The 23,797-nt window shown below is 49.2% G+C and overlaps 1 protein-coding gene across 3 annotated transcripts; it reads right to left on the reverse strand.

Moving 5' to 3' along the window:
• Positions 1-1,212: 1,212 nt before the first annotated feature.
• On the reverse strand, positions 1,213-23,758 carry spg11 (SPG11 vesicle trafficking associated, spatacsin). 3 transcript variants are annotated; one of them, XM_031733269.2, is made up of 40 exons: positions 23,504-23,758; positions 22,833-23,020; positions 22,530-22,757; positions 21,682-21,892; positions 21,197-21,334; positions 20,658-21,046; positions 20,150-20,295; positions 19,815-19,947; positions 19,236-19,391; positions 18,962-19,137; positions 18,679-18,855; positions 18,303-18,374; positions 18,053-18,180; positions 16,773-16,984; positions 16,504-16,699; positions 16,051-16,254; positions 12,962-13,068; positions 12,716-12,861; positions 12,463-12,627; positions 12,309-12,375; positions 11,756-11,918; positions 11,438-11,646; positions 11,060-11,168; positions 10,640-10,799; positions 10,248-10,529; positions 9,731-9,931; positions 9,517-9,624; positions 9,011-9,176; positions 8,710-8,924; positions 7,678-8,413; positions 6,764-6,909; positions 6,439-6,643; positions 6,212-6,352; positions 5,595-5,728; positions 5,164-5,283; positions 3,989-4,157; positions 3,806-3,882; positions 3,543-3,698; positions 1,707-1,858; positions 1,213-1,623 (listed from the first exon to the last, which is right to left on the reverse strand). In XM_031733269.2, exons 1-40 carry the CDS (start codon positions 23,716-23,718, stop codon positions 1,449-1,451), a joined length of 7,278 nt encoding a protein of 2,425 aa, XP_031589129.1. In that variant the 5' UTR covers positions 23,719-23,758; the 3' UTR covers positions 1,213-1,448. The 3 variants fall into 3 exon arrangements, 2 of the variants coding, with proteins under 2 accessions (XP_031589129.1, XP_039470532.1); XM_039614598.1 differs by having other exon boundaries at positions 16,033-16,254; XR_005613714.1 differs by lacking the exon at positions 1,213-1,623 and adding an exon at positions 2,003-2,118 and having other exon boundaries at positions 1,760-1,858; positions 16,033-16,254.
• Between the last annotated feature and the right edge of the window lie 39 nt (positions 23,759-23,797).

Genomic DNA, 23,797 nt, shown 5'->3' on the forward strand with positions numbered 1-23,797 from the left:
CTATCAGAAACAGTTATCACAGCTCGTACATTTTGTTTTTACACATATATGTAAGCATTGAGCCAAATGTAGTAATGCCAACATATTGAAAGAACAATGTTTGTCTCTTATATATAATACATCTGTATATACACTGTCAGAGATACTTGAGTGTCTTTGAGTGAAGATTTAAGGTGATAGGAAATATAAATAACTGCAACTTGAATCTTTGACACAGAGTTCAAACTCACTGCTGTAATAACTAATCATGATTAATATAATAACTGTAATATTGGCCATATTATATTTACATTAGCAAAGTGAGATGACTTTAGTCTCATGAACAACATTAGCTAATTGTTATTTACTAGCTAATCTTGAAATGACTGTTCAGTACAGAAATGAAGCCCAACTATCATGTTTTACAGTCCTGTGGTCTCAGCCTCAGATACTTATCAACTCACACAGAGCTCATGTAGAAACAAATGAACAAAATATGTTCTCCTTCATTTCTGTCAAACAAAGCTGTATGACACGTTTCCAGCGGTTGGTATCATGGTTGCTAGGCAACGTAGGCAGCGCGACAGAGGCTAGACCGTCCCATTTCACAAGCCTACAAGCCTCGCACTTCCGGCCTTAGCGGTCTTTGAGTACGCGGCCCTTGAGGACCGTTGAGGCTGCGTACTTTAAGGCTGCAGACCCTGAATTCGGACACAGCCAACATCTATCCCAGTCCACGAGGGACGGTGTCCTGCAGGTTTTAGATCTCACCCTGGGTCAGCACACCTGAATCACATGATTAGTTCATTATCAGGCTTCTGGAGAACTGCAGGACATGTTGAGGAGGTCATTTAGCCATTTAAATCAGCTGTGATGGATCAGGGACACATCTAAAACCTGCAGGGACACCGGCCCTCGTGGACTGGGATTGGGGACCCCTGCTTTACAGCTCTGGTCTCTGTGGGTAGTTCCTCTCTTCATAACACCTGTGCAGGTGGTGAGTCAGCGGTCTGAATGGTATTTATGCTGAAGGTTTGCATTATGAGGGGCGTGGCCTCTTTGACTGACAGGTGAATGTGGGAGAGGAGGCTGTTATGAACTGCACTGTGTTTGTGCTGCTGGAGCAATTTTAGTTAAGTGTAGTGAAAGTCTGTGCAAGACGTCTGAGTGAAAGTCGAGGATTTATCTGATCTCACTGAACACGGACGGTGGAATTACAGGAAAAACCCCAAATAGTTGAAAGAGCATGTTTAATGTTTACTTTCACGTGTTTCTACAAAGAGTTTGTGCTTATTTAACCACTGATGAGCTTTTGAGCCAGAAAACTAAATCCTCGTCACCCAGTGAGAAAGAAATCATCCATCAGGTGAGAAGGACACGGTATTTCTCTACAAACACATTCTGTACATCCACAGTGTTTCCTGTCGTTGGCCGTTATTGATCATGATGATGGTGTGGCCAGGTAATGATCAGCTGCCCAGCCTGTCGCTCAGGTAGCTCGACGTCTTGGCGTCCTGCAGCAGCATCTTGGTGACGTCGTGCAGGTTCTGCTGGTACGCCAGCCTGTAGCGGCTGTACACGTCATCGCAGTAAGTCAGCAGGCGCTTGACGTTGGAGGTGACGCTGCCGGGAGCGCCCTCCAGCCTGAAACACACACACACAGCGCAGGTGAGTCCACGTCAAACTTTGGCTGTTTTCAGGTCGTTTTTCTGTGGAGGGAGTCTTACTTTTTGAAAATGTCCTCAAACAGGGTGGAGGTGAGTGGGCGGTGGCGTCTGAGCTCTTCCAGGTAACCAAAGTCTCCGTTCAGGACGACCTTCTGGTACAGAATCTCCGCCCAGTCCGGACTGTAGCCGTATGCCTCCGACACCACGAACACCTGAGACACAGGAAACTGTCATGGCGGCTCCGCCCATCGTACGCAACAATAAAACCGCCTCCCGAGTACCGGGATCAGATGTGGAGAACAAATCAACAGCTTGAACTTTTCTTCAAGCCTTTAAATTTGATTTATCAGCAGAACCTTCGTCACAGCGTCATAGTGCCCTGTTTCCAACCAATCAGCTTCAAGAAGCGATCAGAAGAGTTGCTGCTTCAGACAGGTGGAGGTTTGTGGAAGGAAGGACAACAGGAACCCACCTGCAGTGATGGGAATAACGGCGTTACAAGTAACGGTGTTACTAACGGCGTTACTTTTTTCAGTAACGAGTAATCTAACTAATTACTATTCCTATCGTTACAACGCCGTTACAGTTACTAACAAGGAAACGCGGTCCGTTACTATTTTTCAACAAACAGACGGTTGAAGCTGTGTTCAGCTTACCGCATCTTATATCAGCTGCAGGAAGTAGCTGTAAGTAATCTGGACGCTACAGCTTTAAGCAGCTGCGCGCTCCCGCGGACGGCAATCACGATCACTGTCTAGCACAACACCTGGAGCTCAGGGGGCAAAACAATCGTATGAGTGCTGCTGTTTGACTGAGGAAGAATAAAGGAGTCGTGGTAAGTCAATCACGTGACCACTTAAAGACAAAGCAACAAGGTGCCAGTTTTTAAACTGTGTCGATAGGCCACGTAAAACCAGAGTCATGATAAACAAGATATTCGCGGCGTTTTTTCCTCAATAGTTTCGTCACGTTAGCGCTAGCAAGCACTCTCTGCTTATGAGCAAAAAACAAAACAAAACAGGGGAAGTTTTAGGAGTGACGTCGAGAGAGAGAGAGAGGGAGAGAGAGACAGTAGAAAAAGAGAGAGAGAGTTTTGAGATGTGAGATTTGTGACGTTTAGCGTGTTTGGAGTGTGTAGTTAATGTGTTGTCTTGTGTAGTTAGTGTGTAGTGTTGTGGATAGTTTTGTGTTGTGTGTCTGAACAATGAGGCGACTGCTGTCTCCAGGTAGAAACAGGAGTGATACACCTGCTGCTGTCAGACCTGCAGGTATCAGGCTGTGATGTTCTCCTTTATAGTGGACAGAAATGATTCTTTTTGCAGTGGCACAAATAATTTGTGTGGCATCTTATTGTAGAACAGCTGATTGTTCTGTAAATAGTTTGAAATGGTTATTTTAAAAAAGGGTAAAAGGTAAATGGATGCAAATAACTTTGTTGTTTGCAAAACTTGTGCATAGGATTTTAACATTGACAATTAATATTTGCATTTGAAGTTATGAAATATGATTCATTAAACAATATAACTTTTTCTACCCTGATTTTATGTTTTTTGTCTGATTTTAGATCAATTCTGGTTATACAGTATGACAAAATGAGAACATAACTGTAAGTTCAGACACGTGAGGTTGTGCTGAAAAGAATGATACCAAACAAGGCAAAGCAAATAGTTTTTAAAGGTAAAATGTGGAGGGAAAATCAAGAGTAGTAAAAAAAATGGCCAATTATACCCTGGACGCCAGAGGGTTAAACGTTTTTTTTTTTTTAAAGTAATAATAGTTACTTTTCCAAGTAATTAATTACTTTTAGAATATTGTAACTCAGTTACTTTTTTGAAGAAGTAACTAGTAACTATAATTGAATTACTTTTTCAAAGTAACTTGCCCAACACTGCCCACCTGGTAGCACCGCGGCAGCGCCATGGCGGCGCTCAGCAGCTCAGCGGGTCGCAGGTTGATGATGCGCAGGTCTGATCCCTGATTCAGGAAGTGGAGCTGAAGAGCAACCAGCTTAGCTGTTCGGACACAGCGAGTCGCCTGACGCACACACGAATCCTGACACACACACACACACACACACACACACACACACACAGAGTCAGGTCCTCTCTCCTCAGGACGTTAAAGACAGGAACAGGAAGCTGTGGGAGGAGCTCGGGTACCTTGGAGAAGCTCTCTGCCGCGTCCTTCAGCAGACCCAGCACTTTGACCAATGAGCTCTTCAGCTCCGGCGTGATGACTGAAACACAGGAAGTGAAACTGGGATCAGACCAGAGGAAAGAACCAATCGTGGAGGCTTTGATGAGTTTTTGGCGTTGGCCAGTTCTCGGCGGGCGCTCGCTCACCCCAGGCCTGAGACTCGATCATCTTCAGCTGCGTCCTGGCGGCTATTTCGTGGTTTTCTCCGATCTCCCTCCTCATGGTGAAGCACAGTGCCACCATGTTGTACTTCTCGCTGTCTGCGGGGAGGCAGCGCTTTATGTAGTCCAGCAGAGCCGACTTCAGACTGGAGCTCTGCAGCGAGGGAGCGAGCGTCAGTGTGAGTTTACTCGACTTATGGACATGCTGCAGGATGTTTCCTCATCCAACTGTTCCAGACATTACCAACAACTCTCTGCAGTCATGTTTCTCTCACATGTACTCACAATAAAATCAGGTAGAATCATCAGTAATTAGTTATTATAGACCTATTTCTACTCTTTCTTCTCAACCCCTTTACAGTGAGACCCAGTCAGGGTTGTCTATGAAGGTTCTCAGTCATCCCGCTCATCGTAGTCCGAGGAGCCTGGAGAGAAAAGCGCCCGGACTTCTTTAAGTTTCCTTCAAGACGTTTTGTTCTGAGAAGCTTCTTCAGTTCTCAGAGGAACTCGTCTGATTTTAAGCCAATGTGTCATCTATGTCCACTGTGAACGACCATCTGTGAACAGAGGGCGGGGCTTACACACCAACTGTCTGCCATCTATAATCCAGTTCTGAGATCCTTCCCAGACGCCTTAACGCCCACTCACATCCTGGACCTTCTGACCTCAGTGAGTCACATGATAGGGTGGGGGTAGGCTTCACAGTGGGTCCATGACTCTCTTGGGGGGATACTCCCACAGGGCTTAACTCTGGGACTGCTTCTTAGATGAAACATCTTCAAGGAAACTTCAAAGTCCAGATGCTTTTCTTTCCAAGCTCCTTAGACGAGTCAGGGTTCAGAACCAATCAGAGCACAGGAACAGCTCTTACTAAAGAAACTCAGCAGCTTCAGCTGTACTTCTTGATCTCTGCTGATTTTAATCCTTCGTGGCTCAGTTGGTTTAACAGGTCAGGTTCTTGATTTGCTCTCACTCGTGTGCAGACTCGCTCGTCTCAGCAGCAGATCTCTGAACTTTCTCTTACTGAGGAACAGGCTGCACGCTGACCTGAGACCAGTTAGAGCTGATCCAGATTCAAAAGCAAACTTTTTATTTCCACTCAGTAACTCTGTGTGTGTGTGTGTGTGTGTGTGTGTGTGTGTGTGTGTGTGTGTGTTGACCTGTCCTCTGTCTGTGTCCACCTTCTTCCTCAGCAGCATCTCGAAGCAGTGGTTCTGATGCAGCAGATCGAAGACGTACGTCATCTCGTTGTACCTGCTGATACCTGTCAGCAGACGGACCTGCACACACACACACACACACACACACACACACACACACACACACACACACACACACACACACACACACACAGAGACAGGAAAACTTTTTTTTTCATCTGTAATCCAACTTTGAACCAAGTAACTGAGTAGAAACTATCCACGGCTGGTTTGTGTAATGATAGTCACTCAAATCACTCGAGCATTTTTTTTTTCTATCAGCTGGCACCACGTGTACACACCGGGACGCTACGACGCAGTAATTAACACGCATGCAGCAGCACGAGCATGAAGGGTAACAGCGGGGTGTGGATCTGTGTTTGGGGGCTCACCAGCAGGCTGTAGTGCCCTCCTGGAGCCAGGTAGGTGTGGCTGAGGTGACGGGCGGCTTGGAGCACTCTCACGATCCCCTCCATGTTGCAGGTGACACTGAAACAGTCGTGCGCCACGATCAGCAGCTCCACAACTACAGGAGACAAAAAGGAAGGGGGCTTTCAGTTCTTTTCAAAATAAGACGCCGAGCCTCGTAAAGCCACCTCCCAGCTGGAAATGGAAGAACTTGAAGCATCCTGATCAGACTCTGAAAGTCCAACTGCACATCTGAATGTGCAAAACTCATCCCACAGTTTTTATCATCACAGTTTGTTATATGAAGGTTTTATATTGTGTCAATGTTTATGAGTACGTGTGTAAATGTGTGAGCATGGGTTTGCATTTATGGCCCTGGTCGAGGATACTGTGCATTAGTGTGCGTAACAGGACAAATCTATAACAAGCTAAACATTTAAATCAAGAAAATTTCGTGCTTCTTATTCAGAAACCAACACTGTTCATTTGCTTTGTGGCCTCTTGGGGGCAGCAGAACACAACAAAACAGCTCTTTACACTAGAGGTGTATTTGTGTGTGTGTGTGCGTGTGCATGTGTGTGGGTGTGTGTGTTTGTCTTACTGCAGTTCAGGTCCCTCAGAGGAACAGAGTTGAGGTGCTCCAGCAGTTTGAGTCCCACCAGGTTCGGGTCGTCACATAGTTTGATCAGCTGCACCAGCGCGTCCCTGCCCTCCAACGGTCTGAAAATGTGCTTCTCCACCACTAACACACACGCACACACATTACCTGGATGCTGCGGCCACACGTTGGAGAACTTTTCTTTTCAAACCTGAGATGTGCTCTCTCACCTGGCTGCAGCTCCTGGGTGAAGGCCAGCAGTGCCTGAACCACAGCGGAGGAAATGAGCTCGGCCACGGCGTCTGCAGACAGACCCTGAGCTTTGACGAAGGCCCGAGCCTTCCTGAAGCGCTCCGGCTGCTCGGACAGCAGCAGCTTCTCCAGCACTGAGCAGGGCTCCTCCCTGCAGATGCTGCTGAAGGAGCACTGCAGCTCCTGAGGAGACGGGGTTGGATCTCCGGTAAACGTCATACAGTTTTATAAAGAAACAAACAGAACGAGCAGACGGTTCTGCAGGAACTTTATCAAATCACCCGACAGGAGCCGATTAGATACCTTGGAGAGCTGGTAGAGGCTGAGGACTTGTTTGCAGTAGTTGTTGCCATGGCGACACTGATCCACCAGTCTCTGGAGCTGGATGGCGACTTCGTCTTCAGGGAGGGGGAGCATCACAAAGGAGGACAGGCTGCTGACTGAGGGAGCTGGAAAAAGATAGTATTCAGACTCACTGATGACGGTTCAGGAAGCAAAACTGTAATTATTGGGTTAAAAACAATAACAGCTTCTCCTTTTTCAGAACACACAGAGTTTCTGCCCAGCTTGTAAACTGCTGCCTGGATCGAACCATACATGTATTTATAAGCTGCTCTGCCACCGACTCGTCTCAGCATTTTTATGGAGAGGATTTCTCACGGCAGTTAAGGTCAAAGTTCGGTGGCCTCGGGATCCCATCTCTGCTTTTTCTGGATAATGTGGTTCTGCTGGGTTCATCAAGTGATGACCTCCGACTGCACTTTCATGACCTACAGCCATGAGCTGCAAGGACGACACCACAGATAGAAGCAGCAGGAAGTGGAGCTGCTGTTCCTCCACATTGAAAGGAGGCAGCTGCTGTGGTTCGGGGATCTGACCAACATGTCTTCTGGATGAACCTAGGGTTTTGGGGCATGTCCAGCCAGGAGGAGACCCACCACAGACCCAGGACACATTAGAAACACAACATTACCAAGCTGGGAGAGGGTCGCGTGGGCGGTTACTGTTACTGCTGACCCCAAAGACAAAGACTTGGATAGATGGGAGAAGATGGATGGATGGATGATTCCCTTTTAATCCTATTACACGAGTAGTTGGAATACAGTTGATTAAAAATAAATATACAGCATCAAAAACTTCTTTGGAAGTTTTCTGGAAGTTCTGCTCGGAGAGGAGATATGTGCTTTTATGTGAACTGAAGGTCAGAGGTCACTTACAGCTCGTGATGCTCGCCCTCGCGGGAGCTTCAGAGGCATCTTCCTGGGGTTCGTCACTCAGCTCTCCAGATGCCAGGCCTCTGCAGCGCAGCACCAGCCACACGTCCGGGTGGTACAGGGAGAAATAACGGCAAACTCGACTGGCTTCATGGATGCTGCCGTCGTCTAACAGCTGACCAATCAGAGCGGCTAGAACGCTCCTCTCCTCTGGACTCAGTGCCGACTCGGCATTTGGCTCCTCCTGCTTGTCTAAGGGACCGGGCAGTCCCTCCAGCCCGAGGTACCCCTCGGTGTTCAGCTGTGTTATGTGGGAGAAGGAGAACTCCTTCATCAGCGCCTCGTGCGTATTCATTTCAGGGGCAACGGCCGGCGGTGGCAGATTAAAGACGCTCTCCTTCTCCATGGTGACGGTAAGGATGCGTTTGCGGATCCGGCTGAGCCACTGCTCTTTTTCCAGGCTCTCCAGTTTGTCCACGGGAGCCGGGGTGATCCGGGAGAGCCAGTGGGCGGCGAGCCCGAGCAGCAGGCAGCGCTCCTGGATGTCCAGCAGGTCCTCCAGAGCCTCCAGAGACCCTGGAACGCCGGCCTCAGCCTGCGACAGGAAGAACTTGGAGGCGGGGTCTGGATCGGTGCCGTCGGCCTCCAGCTGCTCGTGACATTTCTTCCAGAAGCCGACGCGGGTCTCCAATCTGCCCCACTGCCTCTTGGACTTCTGAGAGCTCACCTCCTGAAGGAGCTGAAGGAGGACAGACAGAAGCTGCCGTTAACTTTAAAGGGAAGTGTCTCCGATTCCTCACCCAAACAGCACAAAGACTTTATACTGGGTAAACTGGACCACTTAGAAATTCACCCTGAGACCATTTACAACAAACCAAACAGAGAAAATTAAGCTCGACTCTCAGCGGTGTGCAGGACCTCTCCTCTTCTGTGTCAGTAAATCAGTTTTTGAGAAGTCACAGATAAATGATAGATTTTAAAGCATGCGTGAAGAAGACCGAGTGTGGAACCCGGCCGTGTGCAGGTGGGTCGCACCTGGCTGAGCAGCAGACGGTGCACAGGCAGGCCGGCCAGCTGGGACACCTGCCGCGCCTGGCTGTAGCACCCCCTCGCTTGCAGAGCGTCCACGGTGGCCTGGAACTCCTCCTGCTGGACAGAGGGAGAACTGCTCTGCAGGAGCCTGGGAGATAGGCTGACCTCTGACCCCTGAAGCAACTGACTCAGCTGGCTCAGCTTCCTGAAATCTGGACCTTCAAATGAAAGAGAAAATGAGAAACTCGGGTTCATCCAGAAGGTTGATGAAGCGGGCGCCTGCAGACCGTCGGGCACAGCTCACCATTGGATTTGAGGAGTTTGTCGACGTCGGCGAGGAGCTGCAGCAGCCGGTGGAGGTCGTACTGGGAGGAGCAGCACTGCAGCATCATGAGGAGCAGCACCGAGGCCTGGCTCTCTACCCACTGCAGGGGGAGGCCACCAGGCGGCGCAGGCCCACCGTTTCTCAGCTACATAAGGAGAGAGGCGGGTTAGAGACCCCTCGTTTAAAAAGCTGCTGGGTCGGGCTTCTGTCTCTGAAATGACCCATGTGTGCAGAGCAATAATCACCAGCATCTACTGGAACAGCAGCATGTGTGAGAAATCAGTTTGTAAGTAGTTGACAAATGTGAAATAGAGAGAGTAAAAGTCTGTTTTCTGCTTGAGTTAAAAACAGAAGCTCAGTTCTCGTGGTCACTAACAGATGAAGAAGAAAAACATGCATTCGGGTAAACTAAAGGACGGATGGAATGATGAGGAAGGCCTGTCTTTGTCTTTTGTGTCGGGTGCTGGAGCAGTCGCCGGACTCACAGTGATGAGCGTCCGCTGGAAGTCCAGCAGCTTCGACTTGGCCTCGGCGAAGTTTCTGAAGTCGCAGCACAGCTCAAACATCCTGAGCACCAACACCAGAGGACAGTCCTGAGAGACAAACACAAAAACATTAAGTTTCTGTTTCAAGCTGATGCGACAAAGTGTTGAACGCTGACCACGAACGCGACGAACGGTCACTGAGTTGTGTTTTTACCCTCTGGAAGAGCTCGAAGCCTCGCAGGAGGGGCCTCACGTGGCTTCGGCCCAGGAGCGTCTTCCAGATGATGGAAAGGTCGTGCAGGGTCCATTCGTGATGCTGGGGCGCTTGAGCCAGGTGGGAGGTGGCTTCCTTGGCCGTGACATCATCGACAGAGGTCAGCACCCACACACAAAGGCACGGCAGCAGCTCTGCTCCCTGAAAACATCAGGTTTCAAACATGTTTATACTGCAGTACATGTGGACTTTATTACAGAGAAGCCTGTACAGATGAAGGTGAATGTGCAAACAGCCCTTTTTTACTCTCTCTGAACACCCACACAAGTTTTACAGAGCTTGTTTTATTCACCATTCATGCTCCAGTGGATGCATCAGAGTAACTCAGCGATGTATCTCAGCACAGATCAAACCACCAACCTGCCGATTAGCAAACGACCTGCTCTACCTCCTGAGCTGAGCCCTGTAACTTTGATAATAACTGGAAAGGATAGCTGGGTGTGTTTCACTCTTTTACCTGCACACAGGCAGCCAGTACCGCCAGCGTCGGGCAGCGCTGCACCAGCGCCTCCTGCAGGAGGTATCTGCAGGGCGCCGGCTCCTCCTGGCTCTGCAGGAGCACCTGGAACATCTCCCCAGGGCGCTCCGGGCTCCCTGAGACCACCTCCTCAGTTCTCAGAACCGATTGCTGCTCATCAGAGTCGCAGCTCTTCCGCTTACAGTAAACCTGCAGGTCCTGAAATGCCAAGCTCAGGTGGGCCTGGAGGGTGGGGCCAAACTGAGCCGCCAGCGACCTCACCTGGAGGAAGAACCAGATATTGAGAGAGATTAATGTTAATGAACCTGCAGGGCCAGGCTGACCGTGCAGAGGGTACTGCTGTGTGTGTGTGTTTGTGTGTGTGTGTTCACCTGCTGAGGCGGGAAGTTGTGCAGTTGGACAAATAACAGGAAGTGGATGAACTGTCCGTCATGGGCACAGTGGGCGGGGTAAACGGAGCTCAGCTGCAGATTGTGGAGCTGACAGAACTGAACGGGCAGCGCCCACTCCTGAGCCGCCTCGTACGACGACCTGACACACACACACACACACACACACACACACACACACACACACACTTATGAGTAACATGGCTACAAGTTTCAGAAGGATAACACAAATGTAACACCAGCCTGTGTTTAAGGAATATGAAGTGCCCATTCAACCTTTACACAAAAACAGGAAACAAGCCTTATACTTCCTGTTTTGAAAAAATGCTTCAATAACACAATAAAAGTCTATTTCAAACATTTCCGAGCTGCAGAGCAACGCATTAACGAGGCAGGGCTGACCTGCCGATGCCTCTCTGCTCCAAACTGTCTGTTACTGCAGCTTCCAGGTAACCAATCAGCTCCTCTGCTGCTCCAGGCTCCGCCTCCACCAGCTTCACGCCTTTAGACACTGAAACGAGACAGCAGAGGGGAAATGTGAACGTGTCCAAGCATCAGGTCAAGTAAAAAAGGCAAAAACCTGCAGTTCCTCTAAAGTCCAGCAGAGGCGCCACAGTGAGTCCATATTCAAACTACAGCCAGACAGAAAAAGCTCATTTTTCCCTTCATAACAGCTTCATAACAACGGGCCACTTCCTGTTTGCTTCTCAGTTTCCTTCCTGCTCGGTGAGAATATTGCAGTTTAAACTCAACTGTGTGTGTGTGTGTGTGTGTCTGTACCCAGAGTGTGCAGATGCTGTGTCGGGCTGCTGTGTATGTTGTGTTGGTTCCAGTGCTGCAGGATTGCATTCATGGCTCTGATGTCGACCCTCAGCTTGAGGCTGCAGACTCCCAGCAGCTCACAGAAGCAAATGGCGGCCGATGCCACAGACGGCATGTTGAAACGCTGCAGGGCCAACCTGGACGCTCGCCGCGAGGCCTCCTGCAGCCTGGGACACACGACACTGATGCTTAGCAGCAGGACGATGCTTCTGTGTGTTGTCCTCGCACCATTACACTTTCCTCACAGAAGCTCTGAAATGAGCGCGCAGTACTCACGTTAGCCTGACGTCTCCGCTGCCGCTCAGCTGCTGGACGAGGAAGGTGGCGTAGGCGAAAGATGGCCGACCGTGGTGGAGGAAGTAGAGATAGTCCAGATTCTCTTTTAGAGCAAACCTCTGGACCAGGTGAGGGCTGGAGAAGTGAGGCAGCTCCGACGTTTCTGTGGAGAAGCATCACAAACAGTCACACACAAACTATTTATCTATTTAAAATCTTACAACATGTCAAACGTCTTCAGCTCATCCTCCGCCGTCTCCAAACCACCACAGCAGGCCATCTTCAAACCTTCCCTTTCACTTGTCTCCACCTGCACTTTCTTCTTCTCCTCTCTTTGGCTTCACCTTTGCACCTGTCTCCCTTCCTCTACAGCACCTCCCCCTCTCCAGGGTATATTTTACCTGCTTCCTACTCTCAACACAGATCACGGTCACACTAAATTAAAGAAAACATCTGTTTTTTGCTTCTTGGTTTCCAAAGTTCAGAGGTTTTGGGGGTGGGGCTTCCTGTCACCACCTGAGCCGTGACCTTCCTGCTGGCTTTCAGGGCTTACCTGTGGAGTTGAGTGTGTTTGCTGCCTGCCAGCCAAACAGCCTGGATGGGTCCAGAGGGTGGAGGGACTGGAAGGAAACACCAACCAGCCGTGAGAAAAACGACAATAACGAGGTGAATACTAACGAGCCGGCAGGTGACGGGTGGGTGTTTACCTGCAGCAGGTGGTAAACGGAGATGTCGGAGGGCGGGCCGTTTCCTCGGGGGACGGCAGGGAACAGGGCGGCCCTCAGTTTGGGATGTGGGGCCAGCGCCATCTTCAGCAGCTGTGGGTCGACCGTCCTCTCCGACCTGCCCGACCTTTCACCCTGAGCCATCACCTGAAAGCACGGCGTGGAAACACTTCATCCTCCACCATTCTTTATGTTTAACACAGAGCAGCAGCTTCTTGACAGGAGCAGAGTTTACCTGGTCGATTCCTCCGGGGGCGAACATGATGGCAGCCAGAGTGAGCAGACTGTGACCCTCTAACAGCAGACTGCTGAGAGACGCCTGGCTGCCAGGTAATAACACCTGAGCACTGGTTAGACTGGCCTGGAACACCAGTCCTGGATCTGCAGCAGAGAATGAGGACAAAGCACGATGAAGAAAGGATTAAGGAGCTAGGAGGACGAGGAACACGCTCAAACTGAGAGCGCAGAGTTCGGTTCCCACCTGACAGATCTCTGGTGATCTCCTGGATCCGCACCAGCATTTCGAACCAGGGCTGCCGCTCAGAGAGGCTCTGACTGCTCAGGAGGGAGCAGTTTCTGGGGGTCAGTCTGTGGACAGGAGGCCAGAGCTCATAATGGTGTTTACACTAGGGCTGCCACGATTAGTCGACTAGTCATGATTACGTCGACTATTACAATCGTCGACGACTAATTTAATAGTCGACGCGTCGTTTGAAGCTTTGTAAGATCCCAAAAGACGCAGGAATAAGTAGTAGTATTTAAGAGTGTAATAACGGACTGAAACAGAAGATGGCAGCACTGCATGTACAAGGATGCCAGCTGCCGTTAAACCCCGAAGAAGAAGAAGCTGTGTCCCAGAATTCATAGCGCGGCCCAGCGCAGTTGTCAACAATGGCGGAAGCTAGTTAGTTTTAATATTACTCTTATTATTCTTTCTGGGTCACAAAATAAACGTTTAACATATTTTCAGGTGAGAATGTAGCTGTGTAAACCTCAAATATCTGCTCAGTTTATCAAGACACTGCATATTTTCAAAAGCGCTCCGACGTTTTCAGAGACGTCTGTTACCCACTAGCTCGATAGCGAGCAGGGGCAAGGCTCACTAGAGCCTGTGAGAACACCGGACTCCGGCAAATCGTTTTCAAACCCCCGCCGTCTTTCGCTACTCAGGTTAAACATGTAATATAAGTCACTTAGATAACTTAAAAATGTTATTGTTTGGCTTTTTTTAGTATTTTATTTGTTCCTGAGTAAATTGGTTTGGCTGAGAAATAAAGTTATAGTTTTTGCACAGATGAATAAACGTCAAGCAGACAACTGATTGTCAGAAGTGTGAGATGCTCGAGAATATACTCCGGTGTCCCGTTATATTTTAGATAGCAAGGAGCAGACAGCTGAGTTTATTAAACTTCACTGAAACAATCTGCAAATTTCATTAAAAGTGTAATAAACTATCATCTTGTCTTTATTTTTAGTTAGCACATACCTTAAACACTTAAAGCTGTAAGCTAATGATAGTTATATAAGAGCAGATGCATGCTGGTGCAATAAGCTGTACGTTTTACGTCCAATGGATGCATGATCTGATTAGTCGACTAATCGCAAAAATAATCGGTGACTAGTCGACTATCAAAATAATCGTTTGTGGCAGCCCTAGTTTACACAGCACCAAATCACAACAACAGTCACCATAAGGTCGACGCTACAATAACACATACAGAGACAAACCCAACAGTCATATGACCCCCTATGAGTGAGCAGTTTGGCGACAGTGGGAAGGAAAAACTCCCTTTTAACAGGAAGAAACCTCCAACAGAAGCAGGCTCAGGGAGGGGCGGGGCCATCATCGGCACCTAATCCACTTACATGGGCGATCGTGGCTCAAGAGTTGGCAGTTCGTCTTGCAATCGGAAGGTTGCCGGTTCGAGCCCCGGCTCGGACAGCCTCGGTCGTTGTGTCCTTGGGCAAGACACTTCACCTACCGCCTACTGGTGATGGCCAGAGGGGCCGATGGCGCGATATGGCAGCCTTGCTTATGTCAGTCTGCCCCAGGGCAGCTGTGGCTACAATGTAGCTTGACTCCACCAGTGTGTGAACACAAAGGCAAACGTGTCCAACAGTCATAGGCATTAGGGCTGCCACAAACGATTATTTTGATAGTCGACTAGTCACCGATTATTTTTGCGATTAGTCGACTAATCGGATCATGCATCCATTGGACGTAAAACGTACAGCTTATTGCACCAGCAGCATCTGCTCTTATATAACATTAGCTTACAGTTTTAAGTGTTTAGGGTATGTGCTAACTAAAAATAAAGACAAGATGATAGTTTATTAAATTTAATGAGATTTACAGATTGTTTCGGTAAAGTTTAATAAACTCCTTGCTATCTAAAATATAACGGGACACCGGAGTATATTCTCGAACATCTCACACTTCTGATAATCAGTTGTCTGCTTGACGTTTATTCAGTCGTGTATAAACTATAACTTTAATCTCAGCCAAACCGATTTACTCAGGAACAAATAAAATACTCAAAAAAAAGGCCAAACAATAACATTTTTAAGTTATCTAAGTGACTTATATATGTTTAACCTGAGTAGCAAAAGACGGTGGTGGGTTTGAAAACGATTTGCTGGGAGTCCGGTGTTCTCACGGGCTCTAGTGAGCCTTGCCCCCGGCTAGCTATCGAGCTAGTGGGTAACAGACGTCTCCGAAAACGTCGGAGCGCTTTTGAAAATATGCAGTGTCTTGATAAACTGAGCAAATATTTGAGGTTTACACAGCTACATTCTCGCCTGAAAATATGTTAAACGTTTATTTTGTGACCCAGAAAGATTAATAAGAGTAATATTAAAACTAACTAGCTGCCGCCATTGTTGAAAACTGAGCAGGGCCGCGCTATGAATTCTGGGACACTGCTGCTTCTTCTTCTTCGGAGTGTAACGGCAGCTGGCATCCTTGTACATGCAGTGCTGCCATCTTCTGTTTCAGTCCGTTATTACACTCTTAAATCCTACTACTTATTCCTGCGTCTTTTGTGATCTTACAAAGCTTCAAACGATGCGTCGACTATTAAATCAGTCGTCGACGATTTTGATAGTCGACGTAATCGTGACTAGTCGACTAATCGTGGCAGCCCTAATAGGCATAAGAAACTGGAATTCTCTCAATGATCATCTTTAGTGTTGAACAAATGTTTCACAATTTAAAATCTGCGATAAGAATAAAATGATAAACCAATATGAAGAAGTTGAAAATAACAGAATTTAATTGTAGAAAAATGATCCTTTTAGTTTCTTCTTCCTGCTCCTTTTCATGCATGGAAACAGTGTTACTTTAATTGAAAGGAAGGTTGTGTATGGGAAATGAATTACTGCTGTACCATGTGTGAAACAAATAAATAAATAAATAAATGTGAGAGTGAATGAATAGTGGACTTGTAAAGCGCTTTGAGGGTCTCGAAAAGCGCTATATAAATGCAATTCATTATTATTATTATTATTATTATTATTATTATTATTGTTATTATCGGCACCTAATCCACTTACATGACATCACACACACACCTGTAGTGCTCCAGGTAGGTGTAGAGCAGGTACTGAAGGTTGTGCTCCAGACAGAAGGTGATGAAGACGCCGTGGAGGTCGAGCCCGAGGGGAGAGCGGTACTGAGGGATGGGAGGAGAAGAAGCCATCACGCCTCCACCCTGAGCCAGTCTCCACAGCAGCTGCTCCAGGTGTGCCAGCTCGTCCGGGATGAACACGCCTCTCCTGCAGGAAATAAAAACCCTGTGGTTATTTTCTCGCACCGTGCCAGCTGCACAGCTGATACGGTGATTGATATCAGGCTAAACTGGAGATGGTGGACGTGCAGTTTCCTGGTGTACACAGGAGCTTCTGGTCATGTCTCTGTCGTCAGAGTCAATGTATTTGGTCTTTTGGATGCAGGTGACCTCATCGCTGCTCGCAGTGGAGCTGTGACGAACCAGGACACCTGTGCACAAGCCTCTGTGTTTGTACCTGGCCAGCAGGTCCAGGATGTTCTCCCTCATGTAGCTGCTGCAGGCCGTGCTGTCGTTCACCAGTTCTGGGGTTAAGTCCGGCCACCGGGGGGCGCCAGAGGTCTCCGTATTCTGGATCCAGTCAACCACGCGGCGCTGGTCGTGCAGGGCGGTTAGATAACGCCACAGCACTGCAGCGTCGCAGGCTCTGAGCTCTAACGGAGAAAAGGAGCTGAGGTTAACGCTGAACGGAGACTTATTAGAATCTGATCCCGACCCGGGTTCTACCTGCGTACTGCAGTCTGGACAGGAGGACGGCTGTCCGGCAGCTCTGGTCCCAGTTCTTCACCCAGTCCAGTCTCAGTTTCCTCCAGAGACCCCCCCGCTCCTCCTCCTCCTCCTCTTCCCGAGGCCTCCTCTGCACCTCCAGCTCTTTCAGAACCTCCTCACCACCTCCCTCTTTACGAGCCATCCGAACAGTCCCAGGAAGTTTTTGGATTCTCAAAGTCAAAAACAAAGAGTTTGTGTTTACTCAGAGGTTTAACGTATGAAAGAGTCGAAGAGTCGAGGGGAGGCTTAGAGGAGATAAAGAGAGAATTCAGAGGAGGCGGAGGGCAGGTAACGTAATAAGGAACAAAAACAGGGACCGAGCCGAATCAAAGCAGCTTAGAGCAGGATGGGGATGTTTGTAAGATGAAACAGGAGGCTGAGAAGGAAGCTGAGGAGAATTAATGTCCGTTTGTGGGAGGAAGCAGAGTCAGAGCATTTATAATGCAACTACCTGACCAATAATATGGCTGCTGTGAGGTTACCGTACCAACAGACTGTCCAGTCAAATTATAGCATTGTGATTGGATGTTACAGATTAGCAGGTGTCTGTGTGATGCTCACAGTCTGCTGGCTCCACAAACAAACATGGCGGTTAAACATGAAGCTTTAAAACCAGCTGACTGCCTCACGGTGAATGTGCCATTTTTCATATACAGTTTATGCATCTACACGACAGCAAAGACCTCCGAGGAATATTCAGACCTGATTTTCCATAAACATGTTCACAGTGTGCTAGATCAAATTTGAAATAATGTAATATTCACAAGCACATTTACTGCTTTATGATGACTGTTATGCTAAAGCCCATTAGCCACAGTGACTGTTTTCACTGAGGGAAGCTGATAGAGCAGAAACTTTATATATTTTTCAGTTAGAAGTAAACTGGGCTTTCAGCGTGACGGCAGTATCAAATCACAGGCTGTGGAAATGTCAACTTTAAAGTCTGAAATTCCTCACATTAGTCCCACCTGTAGGATGGAGCCCTTACACAGCTTACCCAGGTCTCACCTATGACCCTGAAAAAGCCCAGGATTGAGCTGTAAGCCGTAGCGTCTCTGTCCTTTTGCAACATACTAACTACTGGGTCGGCTTCCAGAAGCTGACCAATCAGAAAGAATCAGGTTTTTGGGTGGGCGGTCCATAAAGAGACTAACACGTCCACAACACAAACGTCTGCAGTGCGACAGAGAGCCACTCTGATTGGTGGAACTCTGTGTATTCAGCTAGCAGCTGTTTACCCTTGATTCGAGGTACTTCCTGTGCAGCGGACGGCCGGCTGCGACCCCAGCTTCTCCATCTCCCCGATGAACTCAACACTCTCCTTCTCCTCCTCTGGGAAGTAACTCCGTCTGGACAGCTCCTCCACCTGTGCAACAGGTAAGAACAGTTTAGAGGTCGGACGGAGACGATCCTAAACATTCACAGAAACGAACAGAGAGCACTTTTCAAAGTAAAATACAGGGAAACGCCGTGACACGCCAGACTCACCATCAGCTCCCTCAGCTCCTTGTCATCCGTGTGGAGGCAGATAAGGTGGAGCTGCTGCTTCACACTGAAACCCTGCAAACCCAAACACAGAGCGCTCAGCCTCGACGCTCTGTCTCCTTTAAAGAAAAGAGCTGTCACATCCATCCCAGCGCTGGCTCACGTGCTGAGCTGAAGGATCGACGAATCAGCTCGCAGAGCCGGGGTCAACGCCCCGCTCCGTTTGAGACTGTGGACTCAGAGTTTCTGTGACATCATACAGATCCCAGAGCAGATAAACTGGCCCACGGGTTTTACTCTTACACCTGCGGCCACATTATTAGAAATGCTGGTTGTGTTTGATCGAACGGGAGATAAAATAATCGGTATGAGTAATCACCATGTTGGCGAGGAGCGTGTTGGTGGTCTCCAGGTCTCGGCGCTGCAGGCAGGAGAAAACCTGCCGCAGACCCTCCCTCCTCAGAGCCGACAGGCGACGTTCAGGCCGGTTCTGGCTCCGCAGGACCGCCTGAGCTCTGGGGATCTGATTGGTCAGGATGGACTGATGGATCATTTCCTGCACCATGAACACAGAACAACACTTTTCAGATTTTCACACATTTTTTTAGCGTCACAGGAGGGACTGCGGTTATGGGACCAAAGTAAAAACGTCTAAATCTGACCTCTGCTGAGAGCTGCTCCCACTCGTCCCGCTGAGCCTCCTCCTCGGCCGGAGCAGCAGCTCTGGTAGCCGACACATCGGGTCCTGCAGCCCAGGGGAATCTCTTCATGTAGCTCCTCAGCTCGGCGACGTACCGATCCAGAACATTTATGCAGCTCTGCACGGCCGAGTCCTCGTCTGCAGACGCAGCAGAGCGGCGTCAACTCGGACACCTGTATTGATGCTGTGTGTGTGTGTGTGTGTGTGTGTGTGTGTGTGTGTGTGCGCTTTCTTACGGTGTGTGTTGGACAGCACGGAGCGGATCTGCGTGTTCACGAAGCTCAGGGTGATGTTGAGCAGCTGCTCAGAGAACTGTCGGCTCTGAGCTTCGCTGTTCGAGTCTCTGACGGCCGAACACAGCAGGTCTAAGGCGGGACACAGCTCCTGCACTCCTGCAGGGGCGACGGCTCGTTACACACATGATATTAATCTTTGTTTCTTTGCACACAGGGCAGGTGGGATTTCTCTAACAATAAATGAAATCATCTTTTAAAATCATGTAAGTGTGACAAATCTGCAAAAAAATAAGAAATCAAGAAATAAGAATAAGGGGACAGATATTTCTTCACAGCAGTTTACCTCTAAGATTATGTGTTTTCTGATGTTACAGATATGTTGTTAAACTGAACGATGCTTTCTGCTGTTTCTTCGTGTAATAAGCACCAACAACGCTGAAAATTCTTCCCTGAACTCATTTCAGGGAAAGTTGTTTTGGAAGATTTGCATGCGACGGCATCCACGTGCATCTGCGAGCGGTTTGCACGCTTCTCTGCCTGTGATCTAAAACGTGTGCTTGTAACGTGGCGTGCACGTACTGTCTGTGAGGCTCAGTGTGGAGGCGGCGGGATGATCAGCAGAGCTGAACGCTGCCGCCGGAGGGTTCAGGACGTTTTCTTTGCTCTTCAGGTAGAAATCGACCGTGTCCAGCTGACGGTTCTTCAGTCCAGTCTGTGCAACAACAAAGAAGACAAACTGTTTGATCCAAACGTCGTAAGCAGTGGAAAAAAAATTAAATTTGTTTTTATTTTTCTTAATGAATAGATAACAGAGTTTTTTTGAGGATTTTCTCTCTCACAGAACCATCAAAGATCTCAAAAATGTTTTCCTGTGATCACAATGAGGTTTAATTAGATAAATAGGTGTTTGCTACCTGCAGGGCGTGGATGGGGATGGAGCAGCGCCCCCAGCTGTTCAGGTGGCAGACTGCGTCCACTGTCGCCGCGCTGCCGAACAACATCAACCTGCTGAGCAAGTCCTGCTGCGACACGGAGAACAGGACCTGGAACACACCGGCCTCTGACACACACACACACACACACAGGATGTGAGGTTACTGAAGTGAAGGCGGGGCTTGCTGTTTTGATGCGGTCCCTGTAGATGAACCTCCCTGCTGTCTGTCATTTCTTTCACAGACGGAGAGAAACACTGAAACAGCAGCTGATCACTGCTCACGATTACTGTAAACAGGAAGCACTCTCAGAGAAACACGAGCTGTCAGGTGATCGTGCCGCTTCGACACAAACTGCAAGTTTTTGAAAATTACGTGGACAAAAAAACAAGTTGGATTCATTTGTGCAGAATAACCGTGTGAACCTTTGGCGGCCTGTCGGGCTGCTGAGGCCATCACAGCAACAGTGACTCGGAGCGCGGCGACTTACTCTTCAGCAGCAGCCGATGCTGTCGTTCTCCACAGCGCTGAACCGGCGCCGCCTCGCCCGCCGCCTGGTGGTAGCTCACGTTCCCGTCCTCCCGTATATCCCACAATGCCACTGTGGTCTGTTGGTTTCCCGGGCGGACGAAGGTCAGCAGAGCGGAGAACTCGGAGACGGTGAGCTGAGATGAAGCGGATGATTCGGGGACGGCAAAAGCGACGGTCAGCCCCCCTGGAGGCACTCTGCTGTGGGCCGAGGATGGAGCCGGGTGGGAGTCCAGGTGGGGGAGGGAGGAGAACCAGGAGGAGGCCCTGGGAGGCCGAGATGAAGAGGAGGAAGGAGCAGTGGCCTGTTGTGCTCTGCTGTACAAGAAGGTGAGACGAGCCTCCCAGGAGCTGGAGTTGAGGTCAGAGGTCAAAGGTCAGAGGTGGACCTTTCTCTCTTCTTAAAATAAATAAGTACTTTAACAACAAAAATCAAGAAAGTTTCAGGCACAGCTCATAAATCCAGCATGGCGTCTGAGCTCATAAAGCTCCGCAGCTTACCGGTCGGCGCTGAAGGTCGCTCCCAGGGCCGAGACGCTGAAGCCGGAGCTCGACAGGCTGTCCTGGTCTCTGGGGTGCTGCGGCTGAAGAGGGGGGCGTGGCCGGGGGGCGGCGCACAGCAGGTGGTCCGGAAACATCCTGAAAGACAGATCATGACTCTGACATTTGCTCTGTCCCGTCTCTGCAGTGCAGAGCGGGATTAGCTCGCAGACGAGTCAGCGCTATTGGATTTTCCCTGTTTGATGCAGTATTTCTCCAGCTGAGCCGGGAACCTCACACACAGGATCAGAGCGCCGCAGAGGGCAGACTAATCCACCCCGCCCTCACCGTTTCTGCTTCTGTCACCATTCTGAGAATCTTTTCAGCGCTTTATGGTTTTAATGTGACGCTTTTCACCTGAATCACCATAGACAGACTCTAACACAGACACTGCTGCGCTTTCTACACATCGAGACGCCTTCTGAATCATTGCACTGACTTTATACCTGAAGTAGTGGTTGAGGTCGACGGCGACGGCAGCATGGGACTGAGTGACGGCCACGGCTGTGCTCAGGTCAGCCGACACCTGGAGGAGGCAGAAGGAGGGAGAGGAGGAGAAGGGGAAGGAGGTGAGCTCGTCCTCTGCCGGGCTGGAGCTCAGGTAGGCGGGCAGGTTAATGCTGGCCAGCAGAGTGCCATCAGAGACGCTGCACACAGCTGGAGGGGGCGGAGTCAAAGAAAAGGATGTATGGACAAAAAACGAGGCTCTTTATTTTTTGCATTTATAGGAGTTACAGCACAAACAATTTGAGAGGAACGTATTTAAATGATTCATAAAAAGGAGAACTTCATCAGTGGTTACACGCCTCTGGCCTCGACCACATCACTCTTTCCTGTCTCTTAACTAAAGGGAAGCTCTCTTGGACATGTGCAGAGGACAGAGAGTGGGTGATGAAGCTGGAGCTGCCAGGCAGGAGGAAAGAGGAAGGCCTCAGAGAAGGTTCGTGGATGCAGTAAAGGAGGACGTGGTACAGAGGAGGACGCTGGGATGGACCATAACAGGAGCAGCTGCAAGAAGAAATCACCCAGCAATGTCTGTTTTCATAAATTATGTTACTAACGGGGGATCATCTGCAGGACTTCCACCACATGTCAGTGCATTTTTGTGATTGTGACATTTGCGCTGATCTCGTGCTATGAAGCACTTACTGGTATTGTGATCTTCTGCACTCTGGTACTCGTGCTGACCTGTTTAGGACGGTGTGTGAGTCACACGCCAGCCATGTTCTCAGTGTCGTATGTCACAGTGTGCTCATAGTAATACTGTGTGTAGCAGTGAGACAGTGAAGGATACATATGAGTCCAGTGGAGCTGAGGGCAAACAGGGTTTCCATGGAGACGCAGTGATGGACAGCAGAGCACGAGTCGCCGTCGGCCAGCTGGACTCTGCAGCAGGATAACATCTGAGGCTCCTCCTCCTCCTGCTGCCACTGTAGCTGCAGCAACCAATCAGAGTTCAGCAGAACGCAGCAGCGGCCAGTTACAAAGGACAGCACCTGCACCACCTGCAGCTCGCTCACACCTGGGAGCAAACACTCAGTCAGCTAATGCGACACGTTAATAGCAGGCGGGTGGCCTAAACGGTTTTGGTACTCACCGGGGTCCTGGTCTCTAACGGTCTGCAGGAGCCGGTCTGCAGGACACTCACACGCACAGAGCACGGAGATGAAGGCCGACCGCTCGGCCCTGACCTCCAGCAGCTTCAGGTCACCCTGAGATCCCACAGCCAGCAGCCTGAAGCCGCCGACTCCCCGAGAGTGGACGGACACCTCCTCCCACGAAAAACTGTGAGCAGAAAGAAACTTTTAGAAAATCTGCTAGTTTACCTGCAGTCCTGGGCAGTCCTCACTAACCTACCTACACAGCACACGGACGACGTCTGATGACCTCCAGCTGCAGTATCAGCTTTCTTTGGAGGCATTTTATTCGCTTTTTGTCTCCGTTTGTGCAGCTGCACTCCACAGAGCCACACACTGCAATGCTTCAGCATACAAACACATGTTGGTGTTTTAGTAATACATGGATTTATTTTTAGCCCCTTTTCTTACTGTGTGTGTGTCATTACCCAAATCATATAAATATTTTAGCAGTCACTGTTAAATGTTTGCTGTGACTGGACAGTGACAGGAGGAGCTCTGTTTGATGGGTTCTCTGTTTAAACAGAGGATGTCTCACACTGACGTGTTTCAGATCCAACACATTTTAATGTTAAACGGGGATTATTCCGCTTTATCACAGTCACTATCTGTGCAGTTCCTGCTGACTCACTCTCGATAGCTGCCCTCCACTGCAGCCGGAGAAGCCTCTCTGTCCGCCGGGTCCCACACCACCAGCTGCCCCCGGACCCCCAGACATCCGAGCAGGGAGCCTCCAGGAGCAAGCTCGGCTTTCCGTATGTCCGCTACATCACCACAGTGCTGATTCTCCGGGATCACAGCCACCTCCGTGGATCCAGCCTGAAGCCGCTGATCCACCTCCAACATCTTCGCGCGGTGAACCGGGACCGGAGAAACCGGATTAAAGGTCTAACTGTGAGCTAAGAAGACATTTTAGTTTCAAAAG

Source organism: Oreochromis aureus, linkage group 7 (assembly GCF_013358895.1).
Source record: "Oreochromis aureus strain Israel breed Guangdong linkage group 7, ZZ_aureus, whole genome shotgun sequence".
Taxonomy (NCBI): Eukaryota; Metazoa; Chordata; class Actinopteri; order Cichliformes; family Cichlidae; genus Oreochromis; species Oreochromis aureus.

Excerpts from the sequence above, each read along its gene's own strand:
- spg11 (XM_039614598.1), bottom strand. The coding sequence starts at position 23,718 with ATGTTGGAGGTGGATCAGCGGCTTCAGGCTGGATCCACGGAGGTGGCT. Across the intron at positions 23,021-23,503 it reads GTGGAGGGCAGCTATCGAGA|TTTTTCGTGGGAGGAGGTGT; the intron begins GTGAGTCAGCAG and ends TTCTGCTCACAG. Across the intron at positions 9,625-9,730 it reads GCTTCGAGCTCTTCCAGAGG|GACTGTCCTCTGGTGTTGGT; the intron begins GTAAAAACACAA and ends TTTGTCTCTCAG.